The 22,422-nt window shown below is 39.0% G+C and overlaps 1 protein-coding gene across 16 annotated transcripts in view; it reads left to right on the top strand.

Moving 5' to 3' along the window:
* Positions 1–22,422, top strand: part of AFF1 (AF4/FMR2 family member 1) — a 263,840-nt gene that overhangs the window by 183,926 nt on the left and 57,492 nt on the right. For 15 of the 16 annotated variants that reach the window (XR_006201829.1, XR_006201830.1, XR_006201832.1 and 12 more), the window contains 4 exons: positions 11,706–11,750; positions 16,995–17,081; positions 18,008–18,044; positions 21,492–21,543. Coding sequence is in view for 12 of the 16 variants with exons in the window: in XM_042935959.1 (XP_042791893.1) it covers positions 11,706–11,750; positions 16,995–17,081; positions 18,008–18,044; positions 21,492–21,543 (221 nt within the window). In the remaining 4 variants the exon portion in view is untranslated. The remainder of the gene's footprint in view (positions 1–11,705; positions 11,751–16,994; positions 17,082–18,007; positions 18,045–21,491; positions 21,544–22,422) is intronic. The other variant, XM_042935952.1, reaches the window with a different exon arrangement.

Here is a 22,422-nt window from a genome sequence, read left to right as displayed (position 1 = left end):
TAGTACAATTTATGAGCTTTCTTATAAATTCATATACTTTTGAAAAATAAATTCTTTATGACACTAAAGCAAACCACTTCAGGTAAAATCAGTGACTGGAAAGGAACAATAAACTCTAATTATTCATATTGATATTTAAAAGTTCAAAATACTTCTTTCTGTGAGGTTTTTTAAGTTTCAGTAATGATATTTAGGGTTCTTTTCATTTTTAGACCATTTTGCTCTAGTTGGTGAAAGACAAGTAGATACATACAGTTTGCCTATAAAAAAGTTTACTTAAAGGTGAACTTTGAAAAAATCAGGAATATTAGCTCTCATTTAATAAGTGAATTGGGGGGGGGGCGGTGCCTGGGTGGCTCAGTCAGTAAAGCATCCGACTCTTAGTTTTGGCTCAGGTCATGATCTCTCATGGTTTGTGAGTTCAAGCCCCATGTTGGGCTCTGTTCTGACAGCATGGAGCTTGCTTGGAATTCTCTCTCTCTGCCCCTCCCTTGCTGTCTTTATCTCTCTCTCTCAAAATAATAAACATTAAAAAAAAAAAAAAAAAAGTGAGTTGGGATGCCACCACATCTTCCAAAGCTTCCAGCATTCTTTTTCTGTTTTTTATCCTGGAGTATTTCTTGATCTCCTATCTCAAGGATACACATGTCTTTCCTTACCCCCACCCAAGCATGCCTGATGTACCCCCTCTCCCAACAGTCATGATCTCATGCAACTCTCATATCTGAAACTTTGCTCAGAGAAATTCATGTCCCCACACTGCACTTAGGAAACTACTCCTTGGGTGAAAAACATCTGATTGGGTTGTTGGTGGTAATGGAATTTTGTTATAATAGTTTTTGTTTGTTTTTTTGAGGATTTCTGTGTCTTAAAAAGCATCATTGTTCTGTGGAGATGTCTGTAATATTACAAATGTGAACAAACACGTTGCTTCTAATATGTAGGGGGAAAAGGGAGAATTCACCATAACATATTCCAAATTTTTGGTAAGCTCATGTTTCTGAATTTCGTTGAAGATGCCACGAAATGACAAAATCAAATTCATTCATTTGACAAATACTACTTGCATATCTGTGTTAGTCCATAATTATGCTGAGGTCATGGGAGACACAGAGATGAATGAATTAACTCCAGACCCCACCAAATAGGAAACGAGTCTGAGGAGAATAAATGAAAACACCAAGGGTTATCTTGGTGTAAGAAGACTTATGGAAAAGGTCTGTCAGTATTTCTGACACCTTTGTTTCTACACTTCCCCGCTTTTCTGGATCCTCCAATACGAGTAGAAGGCATGATCTTTCCACAATAAATTTTTGTTTGATGGTAACTGTAGGTGACCTATAGATTCCTAAAATTGTCTTAAATAGCCTTGTCCTTTATCAGTCTCTTTCCTCCTCTCCTTGAAAAATTTTATTTGGGGAGCTGTAGAGATTTCTGCAATTAACATGACGTTAATTGTGGGAGCCTTCGTGCCTGGCAGACAGTTTGGCATTAAAAAAAGGGATCTTTGCTACATGTTGGAGTGTATCAATTTTATTTTATTTTTTTAAGTTTATTTATTTATTTTTGAGAGAGAGGAAAAAAGCATGAGTGGGGGAGGGGCAGAGAGAGAGGGAAAGGGAGAGAATCCCAAATGTGGGGCTCAAACCTACCAGCTGTGATATCATGACCTGAGCTAAAGTCGGACGCTTAGCTGACTGAACCACCCAGGCGCCCCTGGAGCATATCACATTTTAAAAGGTATCCAAAACCTCTCCATTATTTGAAAATACTTGGGGAGAGGTGGGAGGGTGTTTAATTTTTTGAAGGGAGAACTTAACAATTAAAGTTGGTTTGCACTTTACATAATACTATTACACTGTTAAGAGTGCCTTATTCTGTCAGCTCATTATTCCTCCTTTCATAGTAACAATCTATAACTTTCTTACTTACAAAAGCTTATACGTTTTGTACTGTAAGTGTGCCCATAAATTTCACTAGGGATCTTTTTTTAAAATTTTTTTAATTTTTAATTTTTTGAGAGACAGACCATGAGCAGGGTGGGACAGAGAAAGAGGGAGACAGAATCTGAAGCAGGCTCCAGGCTATGAGCTGTCAGCACAGAGCTCCACACGGGGCTCAAACTCAGGAACCATGAGATCGAAGTTGGATACTTAACCAACAGAGCCATCCAGGCGCCCCAGTCTGTCTAGGGATCTTAAAAATTCTTTTAAAATACCAGGTATGGAAGTAGATGCTTAGGTAGTTGCCCAAAGGGCATGATGCTTCTGAAGAAGTAATATTGCTAGCACCTTCATACCTTTCCCAGCCTAAGTAGGCACACCCAGGCAGTCTAAGTGTGTTCTTGTAATAGGGCTCGCTGTTGAGGTAATTTACTGTGTATTCACAAAGTAAAATTAATTTTGTGTCAAAACCTTGCTCAGGCAGGCCTTTTGGTTTCCATCTCTAATCTGTGTCTTGGAAATGTTGATTATGGCATCTTCATGATAAATGCGTTATTTGTATGACATTAGCTTTAACATGCATTGTCTTACTTCTTCCTCACAGCAGTCCTGTGAGGTTTTGTGTATTTCGAATGTGTGTGCTCAGTATTTAAGTATGACTGATTTCTTAAAAACCAAGCCAAATAATGCAGCTGTTTCAAGGACTTTGTAGTTTAGTTTGGGAAGAAAAAATGAATTAGCCAGCAAACACTGGATCAGGCCTTGATAGTAGTCCTGGATTTCCACAGGAACACCTCACAGTCTGTGGTGGAAGGCTGACTGCAAATCTGTGAATAGCTCGGTGTGCTAAGTGTTAATGTGGGGCAAGCCCAGAGCACCGAGGAAGAAACTGGAAACTGATTCACATAGGTGTGTGTTTGGGAGAAGGAAAGTTACATTGACTGTACTTTGAGTAAAAGTTTTTATCCCAGTTTTTTAAAAATATCAATTATGTTTTTATTTATGAACAGATATATTTTGTGATCCAGAATTTAAAAGATAAAAATATGTAGTGCAAATCTTCCCACTGCTCCACCCCTCTAGCCACCTAATTCTCTTTTCTACAAGGCTGATGTCACAGGCTTCTTGTCTGTATTCCCAGTAGTATTTTTTTTGCATGGTTAGTAACTACATACATGTTCCCTTCTGTCACCTTTTCATGTATACAAATCTTGGCATATACTGCACCTATATTTTTCCCTCTTGCTTAACAATATGTCTTAGAGATTACTCCCAAATCAATACATGAAGAGAGTACTAATTCTTTGTTATAGCTACATAGTATTTCTGTGTAAGGGGCATGTACCACAGTTTTCTTAGCCAGTTAACTTCTGAATGGGCATTTAGATTGTATCCAGTATCTTACTATTTGCAAACGAGGCTGAAGTGAATAGGTTTGTACATATGTCTTTGTGTACATGTAGAAGTTGGTGCTATAAGTCAAATTGTTGTGTCTATGGGAAATTAGAATTTGGGGGCGGTTGCCTAATTGATGCCTTTAGAAGTTGTGACCCTTTACCCTCCCACAAACCAGGGTATTAGAGTGCCTTTTTCCTCATATTTAACAGGTACAGTATCATCAGTTTTTTGTTTTGCCAGTCAGTATGTGAAAAATAGTTTCTACGTAGTCATAGTGTTTGAGGAGAAAACAATGCAAAACAGTTTCCCTTTTGTCCCTGGTATGTTTATTTCCAGTAGTTTGTTATTTAAGACATTGACTTATAATTCCTACAAGCTACAGTATTTAGGAAGTCTCTAAAGCTCTAAAAATTGGAAATTTATTTTCATGTTCTGAGTTCTGAGCCTGAAAACATACCAGCAAATGTTTATTGGTTGCCTCTGTGTGACAGGCATTGTGTGATTGGTGGTTCACCGAGGTAGTGCTGGCCCCCGCTCTCATGGAACTTGTGATCAGGAAGTAGCAGAGATGATGCTACATGAGGTGCTTTAGCAGTATAGAGAGCTGTGGGAGCACGTGAACAGTTTTGGGAGGGAGGGATTGGGGAATCTTTTCCAAAAGATGTTTTTTAGGCTGTGACCTGAAGTCTGCGTGGGAGTTATCTGGACACCAGTGAGGGAAGAGAGTTTTAGATAGGGACAAGAAAAGTATGAGTCATCTAGCTAGATGGGGATTGGTGTGCAACAAGTAGATACTACAGGCCGAACCGTAATCCAAAAGTTGACCTGTGTTTGAAGAAAAATAGCATGAGCCTTATCTTTTAAAAATTAAACTGATAGAGAACCCTCTTGAGGTTTCTGTCCACACTATTAAAGAAAGGCTTAGGGTGCCTGAGTGGCTCAGTCGGTTAAGTGTCTGGTTTCAGATCAGGCTTTGCCCTCATGACTTCATGGGTTCAAACCCCGCATCAGATTCTGTGCTGGCAGCACAAAGCCTGCTTAGCATTCTCTTTCTCCCTCTCTCTGTGACCCCTCCCCCACTCATGCTGTCTCTGTCTCTCTCAAAATAAATAAATAAACTTTAAAAAATGTTTTAAAAAGAATGCCTTAATGATGTTGGCACCAGGGATTTCACATATCCCTGGGCCTTTTGAAAGTTTTTAGAGTTTCACATTTGACCTTCATACCAATCCTGTGAAGCAGTTAGGTTTGTTAATATTATCCCCTTTATCACCATGAGGAAATAGTCGCAACGAAGTTGAATCTCATCCAGAATTGGAGAGCCAGTCCTCAGTAGGGCCAGAACTAGAATCCAAGATCTTTTTTGACTTCCTTTGTCAGCATGCTGCCTTCACGCTCCCTGCAGTTCCTGGTTAGTGATAACTAAGCCTTTTTGAGACTGGCATTGTTATAAAAGTGCTGCTCCGTTGAAACTTGAGAAACTTAAAACACAGTATTGCAAGAGCCTCCAGGTCTCAGTGGTGAGGTATATTTCTTCGTCCTGCTCTTTTTTAGCTTATTAAAACAAACTGTGTCATGCTTAGAATTCATTTACTAACATATTTTATTTTGGTATCTGTGTATTTCCTTATGATTACACAATGTCATTCCAAGAGCAGTGAGAAATCAGACTGAGGCCAGCATTGCTGCCTTTTCTGGTCTGAAGCCGTGTAGTAGGAAGAGGCAGCTAAATCTGAATACCAAAGCGCTTCTTTGTACAAACAGAAGCAAGACATTGTTTTTCAAAGAATGTTTTTGGTCACGTGTAGGACAACTGGAGTCACATCTCCTCCTTAAAATGCTAATATATTTGCCTCTTGCCTGAAGGTTGAGGTTTTTGGAAAGGTAGTATTAATATTATGAAACCAGGCTCAGTCACTTCAGAGCATTGTGTGACTTTGGATATGTAATTTAATTTCTCTAGAATTCGGTCTGGGATAATACCTACCACAGAGGTTAATATGAGAATTGGAGCATTATACGGAATTTTGTCAGATTTTTTGGTTGTCAAAGTATAATTGACATACAATATTCTATTAGTTTCAGGTGTACAACGTAGTGATGCAACCTTTATACATTACGGAGTGATCACCATACTAAATCTAGCTGCCATGTGTCACCATGCAAAGTTGTTACCTATTATTGACTATATTCCCTATGCTGTACATTGCATCCCTGTGTCTTATTTATTTTAGAACTGGAAGTTTGTACCTCTTAATCCCTTTCCCTTATTTCAGCCATCTCCCATCCCACTCCCCTCTGGTAACCGAATTGTTCTATCTGTGAGTCTGTTTCTGTTTTGTTTTTTAGATTCTAAATATAAGTAGAATCATACAGTATTTGTCTCATTCTGACCTCTTTCACTTTGCATAATACCCTCTAGGTCATTCACATTGTGACAAATGGCAAGATTATGTTTTTCTTTGGCTCGGTAACATTCCATTGCATGTATATACTGCATCTTTATGCCTTCATCTATCAATAGATTCTTAGGTTGTTTCCATATCTTGGCTATTGTAAATAATGCTGCAGTAAATGTGGGTTTGCTTATATCTTTTCAAATTAATGTTTTTGTTTTCTTTGGATTCTTTGGATAAGTACCCAGAAGTGGAATTGCTGCATTGTATGGTATTTCTAATTTTACTTTTTGAGGAACCTCCATACTGTTTTCATAGTGGCCACCCCATTTTGCATTCCCACCAACAGTGCGCATGGGTTCCCTTTCCTCCACATACTCACCAACACTTGTTATTTCTTGCGTTTCCCCCCCCCCCCCCACCCAAATGTTTATTTTTGAGAGAGAGAGAAAGAAAGAGCACGAGCTGGGGAAAGGCAGAGAGAGTGGGAGACAGAATCCAAAGCAGGCTCCAGGCTCTGAGCTGTCAGCACAGAGCCCAATGTGGGGCTCAAACCCACAAACCGTGAGATCATGGCCTGAGTCAAAGTTGGATGCTTAACTGACTGAGCCACCCAGCCACCCCTTCTTGTCTTTTTGATAATAGCCATTCCCTTAGGTGTGAGGTGGTATCTCATTGTGGTTTTGATTTGCATTTCCCTGGTGATCAGTGATGTTGAGCATCTTTTCATGTGTCAGCTCTCTGTATGTCTTCTTTAGAAAAATGCCTATTCAGGTTCTGTGCCCAATTTTTAATTGGATTGTTTTCTGGATAGTAGTTGTGAGTTCTTTGTGTATTTTGGATATTAACCCTTAGTGGGTTGTTTGAAAATATCCTCTCCCATTCGGTAGTTTCCCTTTTTCGTTTTATTGATAGTATCCTTCATTGTGCAAAAGCGTTTAGTTTGATGTGGTCCCATTTATTTATTTTTGCTTTTGTTCTTGCCTGAGCAGACAGATCAAAAAAAAATATTGCTTAGACTGATGTTCAAGAGATTACCGCTTATCCTTTTTTTTCAGGAGTTTTATGGTTTCCGGTCTTAAAGTCTCTAATCCGTGTTGCGTTTATTTTTGTGTATCGTGTAAGAAGGTGATGTAGTTACATTCTTTTGCAAGTAGTTGTCCAGATTTCCCAGCACCATTTATTTAAGACTATCTTTTTCCATTTGTATGTTCTTGCTTCCTTTGTTGAAGATTAATTGACTGTACAAGCATGGTTTATTTCTGGACTCGATTTGGTTCCCTTGATCTGTGCATCTGTTTTTGTGCCAGTACCATATTGTTTTGCTTCCTATACCTTTGTAGTGTCGTTTGAAATCAGGGAGTATGATACTTGCAAGCTTTGTTCTTCTTTCTCAAGATTGCTTTGCCTATTTGGGGTCTGTTTTGGCTCTGTACAAATTTTCATACTATTCTAGTTTTGTGAAAAAATGTCATTAGTGTTTTGGTAATTTGCACTGAATCTATAGATTGCTTTGGGTAGTATGGGCATTTTACTTTATCTTATTTTACTTGTATTCTATTTTGGGGTAGTATGAACATTTTAACAGTATTCTTCTAGTCTATGAGCCACGTTATGTCTTTTTATTTATTTTTGTGGTCTTCAGTTTATTTCATCAATGTCTTACAGTTTTCAGAGTACTGGTCTGGTCTTTTACTTCCTTTGTTAAATTTATTCCTGTTGTTTTTTTTGTTTTTTTTTTTTTATGTGATTGAAAATGGTATTGTTTTCTTAATTTCTCTTTCTGATAGTTATTAGTGTATAAAAGTGCAACAGATTTATGTATATTAATTTTGTATCCTGAACCTTTACTGAATTCTTTTTTTAGTTCTAATAGTTTTCTGATGAAGCCTTTAAAGCTTTCTATATATAGTTTCATGTCATCTGCAAATAATGATAGTTTTACTTCTTTTCCAATTTGGATGCTTTTTATTTCTTGTCTGATTGCTATGGCTAAGACTTCCAATAAAAGGGGCAAGAGTGGGCATCCTCATCTTGTTCCTGATCTTAGAAGAAAAGCTTTCAGCTTTTCACATTCGAGTATAATGTTAGCTGTGGTATTTCTTTTTTAAGTTTCTACAATAAGGGCTATATCTGCAGTTGATGGGTACATTTAGTACATTCCCCCCCCCGCCAAGCTAATGATGTTGCATCTTACAATAAATGGTATCAAATAGAAGAAATAACAGTACATAAAAAGGTTAATGCAATGTCAGGTACAATATGTATTCAGTAAGTAGCTGCTGTCATTTTATTTTCAATTGAATTATGGTTCCTGTGTTAAGTCCATACCTTTGTGGGGAAGCAAGGTCAGTCTACATACAGGATACCAGATTTGTGAGGCAGTCAGAAGTAGGTAGGCAGGAAGGAAGAGCTGCATTCCCCTAGGAACCTAGATACTGCCTGTGAGAGACAGCAGTGGGATTTGTGGTTGTAAGTGCTAAGATCACTGTCTACACCGTGGAAGCAGAGCTGGACAAAGAAGGACCTGCAGACTAGAATTTCTTGATTCATGCAACCAGCATGGATTATTGTTGTTGCTTTTTATCCTGTCTTGTGCTTTGTGGAGGTCTTACCTGCAGATCTTCAGCCTTAACTAGGCTGTGCTTTAGAGAGGCTGATTGTTTACTATTTGGCTGCAGTGTTTGTTACAGGGACCTGGCTTCTCTGAGCAGGAGTGGCAGTACTCTGCTGGAGACCCTGTGGCAAAAGTGGATTTTAAGGAAAGGATTAGGCCATAATGGTTTGTTGAGCTTCCCCTCCCTTTTTGGAAAGTCTCCTTCCAGCGGCCGACTTGGAGGTGCCAAGATGTACTTTATTAAACACAAGAGAGCCTGTCCTTACAGCTCTTTCTCTGCAGACAGATTTGAAATACCTGTACTCTAGTTTAAGAGTCTCTAATTTGAGCCAGAAGAAGAGTAGAGATCTGAATTTCAGGCAGATGGAACATAAAATGGGCCCATGTTATACAGACTCTCTTTATATATCTCTATTATAACCTCTCCTCTTTTAAATACAGTTTGAAAAATATATCTTGATAAAGAGGAATTAACTCTAATTCTGTAACTTATTCTTAAATGGTTCAGTGTAGAGGTATGGGTGGGAGAGAAAAATACAAAGTAAATGGGATAGAATGCCAGCATTTGGGGAGTTTGGGTGAAGGGTTCGTGGGAATTTCTTTTATTATTTTTGTAATTTTTCTGTAAATATAAAATTATTTCTAAAAAGAAAAGTTGAAAATATCGTGAGCATCTTTCCATGCTATATAGATGTACTATAAAGGTCTTCAGCTAGATTCCTATTGTTGGGCATTTGATTATTTCCAGTTATTTGCCATTATAAACAGTGCTGCTTGGAAGTCTTAAAAAAATTTTTTTTAAGTTTATTTTGAGAGAGACACAGACCGCATGAGCGGAGGAGAGGCAGAGAGAGGGGTAGAGAGCGCAGGAATCCCAAGCAGGCTCCACGCTGCCAGCGCAGAGCCTGACGTGGGGCTTGAACCCATGAAACTGTGAGATCATGACTTGAGCCGAAACCAAGAATTGGACACTTTAACCAAGTGAACCACCCAGGCGCCCCAGGGAGGTCTTTAAATATATCCTCATGTATTTGGAATGGAATCCCCACATCCCTTTGAAATACTCCCACTTTCATAATGGATTTAATAGGAACATTCACAGTAAATTAACCGATTAATGCTTGAACCTAAGACCTTATTTATAATTTTAAATGGGTTAAATGGTGACTCCTTAGCAATGTTTATCTTATCCAGATACTAATAAATACTGAGCTATAGAAAAATTTCTTCAATTCCGCTTCATCTCATATAATAACTTTAGGGACAGCTTGGCGGCTCAGTTGGTTAAGTGTGTCACTCTTGATTTCCACTTAGGTCATGATCTCACGGATTCATGAGTTTGAACCTTGCATCAGGCTCTGCACTGACAATGTGAAGCCTGCTTGTGATTCTCTTTCTCTCCCTCTCTCTCTGCCCCTCCCCTGCTCAAAATAAATAAACTTTAAAGAAAAATAAAAACTTTAGAAAAAAAATCTTTTAGTGACACGAAACATCTTGGCTAGGTATTGACTCCTTGAATAATTAAGAAGTTCAGAAAATCGTTTAGTGTCCTGAAGTTACAGCTTTTTCATCTCATTCTGTTGGAAGCAGTGGAGAAATCTTTTTCTCTCTGATTCCTCACTTTCATTGATTCCCAGATATGTTAATTGGATTCCCATTCTCATTCCAGGAACAGATGGGATGAGGGGACTACTTGACCAGAGTCAGTAGTAATATGCTGTATCTCTGTTGTGTTGATCCACCTTCAGCTTATAATTGTTATTTGTCCTAATTATGCATGTGAAAAACTGAAACCATAGAATACTCTTAAATTTTATCATGATGTCAAAACAGCATTCATTTCTGTTCCTGACAGTTGTCCTGAAATGTTGGGTTATTAGTATTTGGTCCAGTTTTTAGGCATCTATTAATGGTTTTGAAAAACAAAGAGCAGGTAAGCAAGTCTAGTGTTTGACATGCATAATGCGTAAAGGCAGAGCTGATAGGACATGCGGACTAAAGGGATACCCTTGATTCTTTGGATGTACCTTCTGACCTCCAGAGCCAGTCAAAAATATCAAACTGCAAACATTTCAACAAAACTGTTTGCATGAAATTCACGTTTTAAAACCTGACCCCAGGCAAATTAAATTACATTTGAACATTGACGGATCCGTTCAGTTTGATTCCATGGCAGTGTGAATGTTGTATGCTCTTTTCTTTCCTTTGCCTTCATCCTTCAACTGGAATGGTGGGTTAATGAATCGTAGATCAGGAATTGGCAACCAGTGCTGTATTAAATTACACTCAGATCAGAAATGAGAGCCAGGAAAAGAAGCCTTTCATCTACTCTCCAGCTATGAGGCAGGTATTGGACCAGACAGACTGGGAAGACCAGTAACGGGAGGAGTGTGTGTTGTATAGAACTTGACCGGGGCACTTGGCTGTGAATTGACACAGAGCAAAAAGTTGCTTTTCCAGGGAAAATCATGAGGTCGTGGGATTTCATGTCTCTAGTTAAGGAAAAATGATTTTTAAAGTTTTTTTTTTTTTAAACTTTTGCATTTTCTTTGCACTTATAAAGACTGTAAAAAGACATTTCCTAGACACCATCTGTGGTGGTGATATTGGTGGCAGCAGCCGTCATTTGTTTAGCTGGAGATAAGGAAGAGAAGTCTAAGTAGTAGATCTTTTATCCAAGACACTAGGAAATCTGTTTCTCCTAGGGTCTTTCTCTGAGGAAATACATAGTATGTGTTTGTGTGTACACACGTGTATGTGTATATTTGCGTATATAAGGTGAAAATGCTGGCTGGAAGCAGGGGCGGAGACACTGAAGTGAATGTCTTTACCTTAAAGTGAATCTTTGGCCAGTTAGAATATTACAAAAAAAAATCTGTCCGTGATTCGATGTTGGCCTTTTTAACTATGAGGTAGGTGTTCAGATGATTTCCATCTTTGTGTTCATTTTACTTGGCTCACAGGACACATGTTGCTATGAAGCGGCAAACTGCGACCCCAGTTTTATTTCTTTCTGCCTCTACTTTTGTTATATCTGTTTTCCCCATAGATTTAGTAATTTGCTAATTTTCACTAATACACACGTTTTCCTTTGGAAACTTTGATCTGAGGGTCAGAATTAGTCTGCCATTGTCTCCTGCAGAACCCCCTCCCCGCTCATTAAGTCAGGTTAGTCTCTGGTCTTGTTTTATCCAGAATGTGAAGTTCCTAATACTTAGCTAGTAAAGGGTGGCCCTGAGGTGATTCCACTCACCAGAAGGTTGCCGTATGAATACCAGCGTCTACTAATACCATCACCCGAGTTCTTTTTGTTTCTGTGCTAATCTTTCCCTTCTTGGTTTTCACTTTCAGCAGACCTACTCCAATGAAGTTCATTGTGTTGAAGAGATTCTAAAGGTGAGTTCATTTACTGTTTTTCATTTGAAGAAATGTTTAAGGAGGCAGGCATATCTCCATTTACTTTGACTTTAATGAACAGTTGCCATTTCCATACCCCTTTAAACTGTTCCCCTCCTCATACCTTCAAATGCAAAATAAACCAGAATAGTAACAGAAGGACTCTTAAAGCATTATTGAGCTCTCTGACAGACTCTATTAATTAAAATGAAATCTGCAAGCTGCAAGGCATTTGTCTCAGGTTTTTCTGGTGGCTCATAAAGACCCACAAGAGTTGCTCACTTCTCAGAAAGGAAAGCCCTCTGTATTGAGGGGTTAAATGGTGCTTGATTTATACCTCTGGGTGTTTTGTAATGGACACTTGCTATGTATGGCCTCATCTTCAGTGAGACCATGAATTTTTAAAAGAATGAAGAAAAACAGTAGGAAGTAAATGGATATCTATAAACTTACCTTGAAGGGTTATTTTTCACTCTTGTTTCTTGAGATGGTGCTGTGAACATTTTTGCTGTTTCTACAGATACATCATTGAACCCGTTATCTGTTGGTTCAGGGTTTTGTTTTGTTTTTTTCCCCCCACAAGGACAACAGATTCTTCCTAGAATTCAGTTCCAGGAAAAAAATAAATTAATTCTCCTCATGAACCAGTGTGCTTTCATTTTATCAGAGAAGAATTACATAAACTCTTTAGTTTCTTACTTTGGCTTCAATTTCCAGGAAATCTAGAGCTAAATTGAATGCTCAAGTACTATAATTGTAATAACTAAGGGTTTTGTTTATTTCTCATTGCTCCTCTTTGGCTTTTAACTTTCTTCCATGTCAGTGGAAGCATGTTAGTGCTATTCTTGCTTTATCTTTTACTGTAAGTTTTCTGATTTTTTTTGAAGTAGAGATCTGTATGACACATGTACCTATTCATTTGTATTTTCACCGTTCACTTTTCCTCAAAATATATGCTTATCCAATTTTTCCTTTAATTTTTTATTATAAAGTATTAAGTGGGTGGCATTGAAACCAGTAATTCTCACTTGCAAAAAAAAATTTTTTTTTTTTTCACTGTTTATTTATTTTTGAGAGAGACAGAGACAGGATGCGAGTGGGTTAGGGGCAGAGAGACAGGGAGACACAGAATCCAAAGCAGACTCCAGGCTCTGAGCTGTCAGCACAGAGCCCTACACGGGGCTTGAACCTACGAACTGTGAGATCATGCCCTGAGCCCAAGTCGGGCCCTTAACTGACTGAGCCACCCAGGAGCCCCTCACTTGCAAAATTTTTGACAAAGGTAGTGTCTAACCAGATGTTCAGATATTTGGAAAGCAGTTCCATCATTTCTGTTTTATAATTTTTGTCCCCTACTTTTATAGTTGGAATCTTCTAAGAAATATCTCTAAGGAAGCACACTTTGTACTGCTAAAATTGAACAATTTTTATGAACAAGCAAGTAAGATTAATAATAAACAGGTTATGTTGGTTAAGCTTTTGTCTCATCCTCTTCTTCTGATATTTCTGAAATCCTTTGGTGTGATGAGTAATAAAACAACAAATGACTTAGTTATAAAATATGGCCTTAGCATTTTCTCTGAAAGTGTGTGTGATTTGTTTTATAGTTATTTCAAAAGTAAATGCAACAATATAGATTACTTGTCTTCTGTATATATCAAATGTTGCTCTTAGATTTTGATGTGTTAATATACTCCTCATGAAATCCCTTATTTAGGATGATGGTATTAGAGTATCAGACAGTTTTAATTTAATAAACCTATTCATCGTCCCTCCCCTCTCTGCCAGTGTCACTTTCATGGGTTCTTGCTTACCTGGAAAGGCATGAAAGTGAACAGTTAATGCAAGCTACCAGGTGAGTATTTTCATTTGAAAATCATAGGGAGAGCAAATAGAAGGATATCCTGGACTGAGGAGGGACACAAGCCTTTGCATAGTGGAGACTTGGAGTCTTTCCCCCTACACTCACCCTCTCTTGGGGGCTCCAGCCATGTTATATGCACTCCTTGGGCCTCAGTTTCCTTGTTGGTAAAATGAAGGCCCTGGGCTAATAGATGATCCCTAGGGTCCTATCTAGCTCTTACTCTCTAGTGCTGATCCAGGTACTTTCCTCTGCCTCGTGGTTCATGTTCTTCTCTTTTACCAGCAATTTATGAAGATTGCCAGGAATCCTAACACAAATATTTCTGATGGGTGATAGAAGCAGTAAATAGTTTCCTCACAGAAAAAACAATCATAGAAAATCTTTCTTGGTTCTCTGGTGGAAATACGAAGAGTGGAAGTGTTTTAACAAAGGCCTATAATTCCTGCAGGCTGATGGGGTAAGAAGATAGCAGACAGTACTGGAGATTAGGAATTGGTCACACATGAGTTCCAGACAGCGGACTGTGCCCTCATGTCCTCAGTGGGCATAGGGCAACAGCTCGGGTTTTCTACTTACAGTGCCATGGCCTGGACGGCCTCCTGGGGAAGTCAGCACAGTACCTGTAGACAGTACCTCAGTGCAGCATTCTAGCAATTCTGGTACAGTGAGTGGTAGCACTGTTACTTGTTCATTCATTTATGCAACAAATAGCCACTAAGCCTCAAGTACTTTTCTAGGCACTGGCGATGCCACGTGAATAAGACCTAGTTCTTGCTGTAATGGGGATTACAGGAGGAAGATAATTGCATAATAAAAATATCAGGTATTGATGAGTGCAGTGATTCCCATAGCAGGCAAATGAAGAGGATAAGCAGAGGAAAGAATGCAAAAAGCCTTGAGGTGGGAACAGGTTGGTGTATTCGAGGAGCACCAGAAGTTAGAGGAAGCAGACAGTGTGTCTAGAGCAGAGTGAGCAAGGTAGAGAGCAAGGAGCAACAGCTCCGTGGCACCTGGAAGCTAAGACCCAGGCAGGTGCCACCTGATTTACCCTCATTCGTGTGGTAAGTCATTGTTAAGGTAGGGAGCGAGTTCATGGCCTTGTGTGCAATTCTGGGCAGCCTCCTTGCCTTATGGCCCCAATTCTCCTAAGGCCTAACTCCCTCCAGTAAGCCAGGCATTTAGGGAAGTATATAAATTCTTTCAGGCTGTTGGCAAACAACTTAGGTCCTGAAAGAGTTTATGCACTTTCCAACTGCCTAATTTAATAGCTGGGGCAGCCCTAGGCATTGTGAGCACAATGGACATTTTCTGGAAATAATTGGTAACTAAAAGTCATAGATGCCATTGGGATTCTAAAGAAATTCTTGGAAAACAGAAGGGGGGATACTTTCAAACACCTCAATTAATTATATTTTTATATTGTAGCATTATAATGATCCTGTTCCTTAAAGGATAGTCAAATAAATAAAACAGCAGGGCGCTCGCTTTGGTGCAGTATTGAAATTCTTTCAAAACTAGACTTAATTAAAAGTTGTGATGCTTTTAATTTATTAAGTACTTTTTATGACCATGTATCCAAGCATTTTACATAAATTACCCTCATTCTACTTAGAAAAATAAGTGGTCTTAGTTCACCCCTCACTGAGAACAGAGGTGCAGAGAGCTCGGGGACTGTAGGCTGCCAGGGCTGGTGAGGATCAGTTAGGATTCCAGTCTGGGACTCTGGCTCCAGAGTGGTTACTCTTTCCATTATATTCTAGGACAGGATTCTTCCTTTGTGCTGAACAAAGCAGATGGTTAGTCAGTAGGCATGGACATGTCTTCACCTTTAACAAAAATTACTCAAGAAAGCCAGCATCAGTTACTCTTCTTGTCACTGTGCCAGGTCATTTATGTCTGTCCTGGGGTGATAGCCACCAAGAGAGTGGCTGTGGGGAAAGGCAAGGGGAAAAGTGCAGAGTCTGGGAATGGAAATACTTGCTAGAGATCCATCTCCAGTTGTTCAAGGATCAGATGGCATTTCTGTGGCAATGGAGAGGTTGGTCCACACTCTGAAAAGAAATGCTATAGTATACAGTGTATTATACAGGTGAAGTAATTCAGCAGTAAATCTGGGGTCACGAGCTTGCTCATAGGGAGTCGCCTGTCCATCTTTAAGCCAGTTTACCAAGCAAGTCTGACATGTGTGGGAATGAACTTCTTTCTCTTAGACTGGATAAGCGAAAGGGCCCACACCCTGTGCTCTCAGCCATCAGCTTCCTGGGACACCAAATCCGGTCATTTCAGACTTCAGTTTTCTCATCTGTAAAACGAAGGGGTTGATATTCATGATCTCCAATGCCATTTTAAGAAATTGTGTGTGTGTGTGTGTGTGTGTGTGTGTGTGTGTGTGTGTGTGTGTGTGTGCGCGCACCTACATATATTTGTGATTGGGCATGTTTAATCTGACATTCTGTTTAGGGCCAGGTTTTTAGCAAAGCAGAGTATAAGTCATGAATGCACTCAGAAAAAAAAGAATTCATGTCAGGATATATATATATTAATTTGGAAGATCTAAAAATCTTGCCTCCATGAAAATAGTGAATAGAAGTGAAACTTCTGTTGCTGGAAAGGGAACATAATTCTTAAAGGCCCTTTCCTCCAAAAAAGTTCATATGTACTAATAGTGTGTATCAGGGAAGGGTCAAATCCATTAAAACTCTCCCAAGTGGAACAAGTGACCTGAATTACTTGTTTGCTTAAGTCAAACAGGAAAGTTCTTCTTCCTTTGAACTTAAATAATTCCAGGAAATGCAATAAAGAAGCTGAGGGAGAAAGAACGCATTGAGTAGAGACTCTGTGTTCACGGTTACATAAGCTCTGTTAATACCTATTACTGTTTATATGCTTTATAATATTCAGTGTTAAGACCATTCATGTTCTGCATTCTTGTTTTTCTTCTTTGAACTGATTACTGTTTTGTGAGTTGGAGATCTTTGGTGTTTGAACATAGCCCATTAAGTAGGGGTTTTTTTTTAAAGTAAAATAACTTTTAAGATTTCACTTTTTATTTACTATCAACCCACTTTAAAAAGCTGGGGCGCCTGGGTGGCTCAGTGAGTTTAGCGTCCGACTTCGGTTCAGATCATGATCTCACGGTTTGTGAGTTCGAGCCCTGCGTCGGGCTCTGTGCTGACAGCTCGCGGCCTGGAGCCTGCTTCGGATTCTGTGTCTCTCTCTCTGTCTGCCCCTCCCTTGCGCGCTCTCTCTCTCTCTCTCTCTCTCTCTCTCTCAAAAATGAATAAATGTTAAAAAAAAAAAAAAGTCTTAAATAAAGTTAACTTACATAGCAATAAGTGTTCTATTTATAATTGTTCATCCCTTTCCAAATCTCTTTCCAGGAAATGACCCATTCATGGCCGCCTCCTTTGACAGCAATACATACGCCCAGTACAGCCGAGTCCTCCAAATTTCCTTTTCCGACAAAGGTAATTCCTTACAAGTACAGTAGGCACTGTATCCACATCAGTGAAAAGTCTTAAGTATTGCTGTGAACCAGATTAATCTAACACTAGCTGTTGGAATCTTTGCAGATAAGGTTAAAATTGCAGTTAATTTAGCTCTTAAAATGCTTCATAATGTTTTCAAACACTTCACTCTCCAAACTATGTCAGTAAGAACATCTTACATTTGTACCAAGTTTTATAGCTTATGAAAGCATTTAGGACTTTTCAGTAAATTCTCTGGGAATTCTGGGAAAACAGAAGTGCAGGGAAAGTAAGTAAGGTGAGTGTCTGATTCCTAGTTCAGGTCTAATACATAAATCTTCCACTTCTTATGCTTCCTAATTTTCTTAAAGTTTGATATGATCATCTACATTAGCGCTGGTTTTAGTAACAAGTGGATCAGTTGCTGACTTGCATGTTTCATTGAAGCATTTGTGAACAATGTATTTTAAACACTGCCGTTTTCCTTTGCTTATTTGTACTTTTGGATCTCCTTGGAGCTATAGAAATAGCACCTTCAGATCTGTGTTTTGTCCAGCTTTGTATGCATGCACATTGTTAATATATTATAGCTATTCCTTTCCATGGTATTGTTTTCAAAAGAGGTTATATCTACCCAAACCGGAATTTGCCATGTTAGATACTTTCCATATTTTCTCATGATAGTTTTTAAAAAATGTTCATTATTACTGGTTTTAAGGTAAAACCTTATGCTTTGCATAAAATAAAATAAAACAAATCTATCTTTGCTGTAAGGAAAAGTAAACTCTAGGAAACAGCAGAAGAAATAAAACCTATTTTATGTAAAAATTAGATTTACCAGTGTTCATCAGACTTAGTGGTGATGCTACGTAAGATTTATAAACCTTAGTATTTTGAGAACTAGAGATTTTTATTTTTCTTTCTAGGATTCTCAGCACATCAGTTCTGCAACTCAAAACCAAAGTAAGTAAATTGCGTGGAACTGATTTTTGCATTGAAAAACAAAGCATAGTTTTTACTGTTTTAATATAAGAAAATTAATGAAAAATGGCCTAGCACAGATGAGGGCTTCCTCTATTGAAAGAATAGGAAAGGAGGGAAAACATAAAACTGTTCTTTGGATGGAATTTCAGATTGTTGCAAAGACTTAATGAAGAGGTCGTAGTAAAATACTTAACAAATATAATGTGTTACAATTATAACAATTAGCTGTATATATAATTAATATATAATTATATAATTAGCTGATCTGTGCTACACATTTTGAATGTGGCTCTCAAAGCATTATAATTCAGGAATTATATATAAGAATAGATTGGAGTATTTTGTGTGGTTCTTGTGGGTTTTTTTCTAAAAAAAGTAAGAAATTTGTATAAGGAATAGAGCACACAGATGCTTTAGTTTTTCCTGTATGTATTCACCCTGTAATTCTTGCTTGTCTCTCTTTATGGATTGTAAATAGTTGGGAATTTAGGGGGAAACAGAAGTAAGCTAACTGGATCTAGCCTTTCTCTTCATCAGTAACCCCTTGGTTCAGTAAATTTTTTTGTGTACCAACTACATACAAGGCATTTGAAACCTTCTAAAAATGACTCAGGTATTTGCAGTCATTTAGTTTAGTAATATACAGTGAGCATCCAAGTTATGAAGTGCTAATCTTCAAAAAATAGGGCTACCAAAGTAGGATATGTATGTATGTATGTCAGGAAAAGATTGTTCTTAGATATTTCATGGAGGTGACTCTTCCTCAGATCTCCCCACCTCATTCTTTTCCCTTACTTACATTTTTCCCTTTATTATTCTATTGTTTAAATTACAAGGATGTGGGGAGAGTAGAAAAGGTGAGGAAAGCAAGAAGCAGAATATCCTTTCCTCTAGAATGGGGGTGGGCCCATCATAGCCTGAGAGTCCATCTGTTCTGCAACTATATTTTGTAAAGGTTTTATTAGGACACAGCCTTACCCATTCATTTATTATTATGCTACAAGGTACAGCATGCAAAGTCCACAATATTTACTGTCTAACCTTTATAGAAAAAGTTCACCATCCCCTGCTCTAGATGTTGAATAAGATCTTCAATGAATTTATTACTGAATTTCCCCTACATGCAGAGAAGTAAACCTGATCATCTTGCCACAGTATTGTATAAGTAGCAAGGTAAAATTAACAGAAATTGGTGGCTTCTTGGGGGAGATGGGGAAATCTTTTTTTCTCAACGTCTTGGCTGCCTATACAGAGACAGATAAGCAGTGAGAGTGGCACAAGCCTTAGATGCATTGCCAGCTTAGCTGTGGATAGGAGTAGTATGTGCCCCTTTTACTTGTTGCTCTCCCTGCTCCCCCTTTGCTAGGTCTGCCGGTCAGGCAGATTGTATGCCTTCCACTGGCTTACAGCTCTGATGATTGCTCAGTCTTGGTTTAGAAAGATTCCCTTTAATTCTTTGTTTGATTTCCTTCTTATAGCAAAAATATAGTTGAAGATGAGCTGGTAAGCACTTTTTTTGGCTGCGGATGGATGGCCGCCCTCTTGGCCACTGGAGTAGCATGGGCTGATTCCCCCTTATTCTGATACGGTTTCAGACCCTGGCAGGACTCCAGTAGATCTTGGCTCACTAGATGCTTACCCTGGGGTTTTTCCTGCTGCTGCCACTCTGTCTGTTGGTGTTCTGGGGAACCTTGTTCACTTTTGTGAGACTGGCCTTTGCAGGGCCTCGTTGGACCCTAGAAGGGTCTAGTTGTATGTTGGATGAAGAGGGAGTAGATTATGTGCCGATTTAGTGGTCAGAAAAGTAAAGTTTGACATGTGTTTCTCAAAGTATGCTCAGCAAGAGAATTCAAATTTCTTGAGAGGTTATCTTCAGGTTTTAGAGTCTGTAGAGAATGAGGTATAAGGGTTTTACTTGCATGCCCCAGTATTTATGTTCACAGGTTTGCAAAAACATGACTGCCTGAGGATAACCAAGCCTCGTGGTGCTTAAGACCCAGTGAAGACCACTGTATGGGAGTCCCTGTGACTGTGTTGAGGAGTGACCTTAGCCCCTCCCATTTGTAGTCCTGCCTCCAGCTTTAGCCCCAAGGGGAAGCAGTTCAAAAATATCATGCAAGAGCTGCTGCCACCATGAGGACAGAGTGATTAATTACAGGGTCTCCATATGACATTTTTGGGAAATCTTCAACGGTATCTTAAAAGGCACCCATATTGCCATTCCACTTCAAGTTCTGTTTCAGCTATTACCTCACACCTAGAGCAGGCTCCCAGCTGGTTCGTTTCCTCCACATTTACTATTTCCCCATTCCCTTCTAGGTTCTATCAGGTGGCACCACTAGACTAATCTTTCTGAGGAATCTGTCATGTTCCTGTTTAGACCTTTGGTGATGTCTCATTGCCTAACAATGTTATAACTTACCATCGTGGCATCCAGTGCCCTCTAAAATTCAACCTTCACCCATCTTTCTGTGGTGTCCACACCTTTTGCGCCCCACCCTTACCGTTTCCAAATCTGTGCCATTTTAAATCTTCCCTCTTCTCTGCCTTGGCTTACACGGTCTCTTCTGCCAAAGGCCTTCCTCACCCTCCTGTCTCTCTATGGCCAGAGCAGTCATTCTGTCAAAATCTCCCCCATCTTTTGTGACACAATTCATTTTGCTCCTTGTCTAACTTGCCTTCTTTAGTCATAGTCAACAGACCATTCCCTAGATTCCTGGTACAGTTAATTTATATGATTGATTTGTGTACTCGTCTCACACTGCCTGGGGTCATAGATATTTGTGTGCCTGTCACGTGTTCCTCAGTTAATTGTAAGCTCATCGAGGACAGGGTCAAATGCCTTGAACATCTTGTATCTGTGAGGCATTCTGCAGGTAGCTGTTGAATAAATAAATGGGGGCAGGTGTTGAATAACGGGGGTACGGATGAGAAGGGGAGCACACTTGACCAAATACAGAGGCTGAGAAAAGGGAGTGCTAGCAAATCACTGAAAGATAGGTGAGGTCAGACCAGGTGAGAGTGAGTGCCGCCCTGTCATAGTGCTAACACGTGAGCCGCCCCCCACAACCCGACGTCAAGGAAAGTCAGGTTCCAGCATGTAGGAAAGTTACCAGCCATGTGGCAGTGTGTGCTGCAAGCAGTTCTTTTCTGTGTTTTTGCTCTGTTCAGGATTCTTTGATTCTGAGCAAGTCTACTCTAGAGGTGACGTAAGTTATTATATAATGGTGAGATTGTACCAAGTGCGGTGTGTATAGCAAGCACTGTGGTTGACTGAGTTCAAGTATACTAAACGATTAGGTGGAAAAGATGAGGACAGGGGTGGAGGGACAGCAAAAAAAAAAAAAAAAGGGGGGGGTGGGGGGTTATAAGAAACTCATGAATATATCTCACTGTGTTGCTTTGATCATTTTCCTTTCCCCACAGAACAATATGATACATCTTCAAAAAACCACACTAATTCTCAGCAGGGAACATCGTAAGTAAAATGCTTTTGTTTATTAAGAGTTTATAACGTAACATTGTAATTTCCCACGTAAATCTATTGCCTAGATTTTTTTGCCCTACTGCTTTCAAGTAATGGCTTTCTTTCATGAACTACCACTGCTTTGTAAAAGGAAGTAATACCCTAGATTTATGCTTGGATTAAGTTCTCCTGTTGAGGGTTCAGGTTCCATAACAGAGTTTGCCAAGGGGTTTTCTCAAAAGAAAAGCATTTGAGCTGTTATTTACATATTAACTGTGGAAAATAGAAGGTTTTAGCTTAGTAAAATTCAGTCTCAAATAGCTTTGGCTTTAGGAAACAAATTTGGGGGGATGTGTACAATTTAAGATTTTTTTTTTTTTGCCACTTTTTTGGCCTAGTTTTAACTAATAAAGAACAAGTCCTGTTGCCCAGCTGTTCTTTATTAAGGCCAAGTAAGTCCAGATACATTTGGGGTTTTTGGAACAGTTTGAAGTACATAATAAAGATTTTTAAATCAGCATTTTGACCTAATTTGTCATTTCTTGATGGTATTAAAGTAATATTTCTTGCTTTTCATACAACTAGGAAGGCTTTTTAGGAACTAGGTGATACTCCTTCAGTATCTAATCAGTAACTGACCAGGAGCTGCCAATCTCCCAGAATTTGAGGTTCGAGCTCCAGCTTTGCTCTGGGCACAGTATTTGTCCCATGTGCTTTGGAAGGAGGCATTGCTGTGGGTTGAATTTTTAAAAAGCTGTGTAGTTGAGGCAAAGAGGTTATTTTATCTTTTCACCGTAACTCTGAATGTGAGACTGGATTCAATCCCTGTTCCTAAGCACCAGCTCCTCGATGGAATTTGTTTTCATTTCTCCATAGCAAAATCAGAAGGAA

This window comes from Panthera leo, chromosome B1, assembly GCF_018350215.1.
Source record: "Panthera leo isolate Ple1 chromosome B1, P.leo_Ple1_pat1.1, whole genome shotgun sequence".
Classification (NCBI taxonomy): domain Eukaryota; kingdom Metazoa; phylum Chordata; class Mammalia; order Carnivora; family Felidae; genus Panthera; species Panthera leo.
This window is presented reverse-complemented; position numbering and strand designations above follow the sequence as displayed.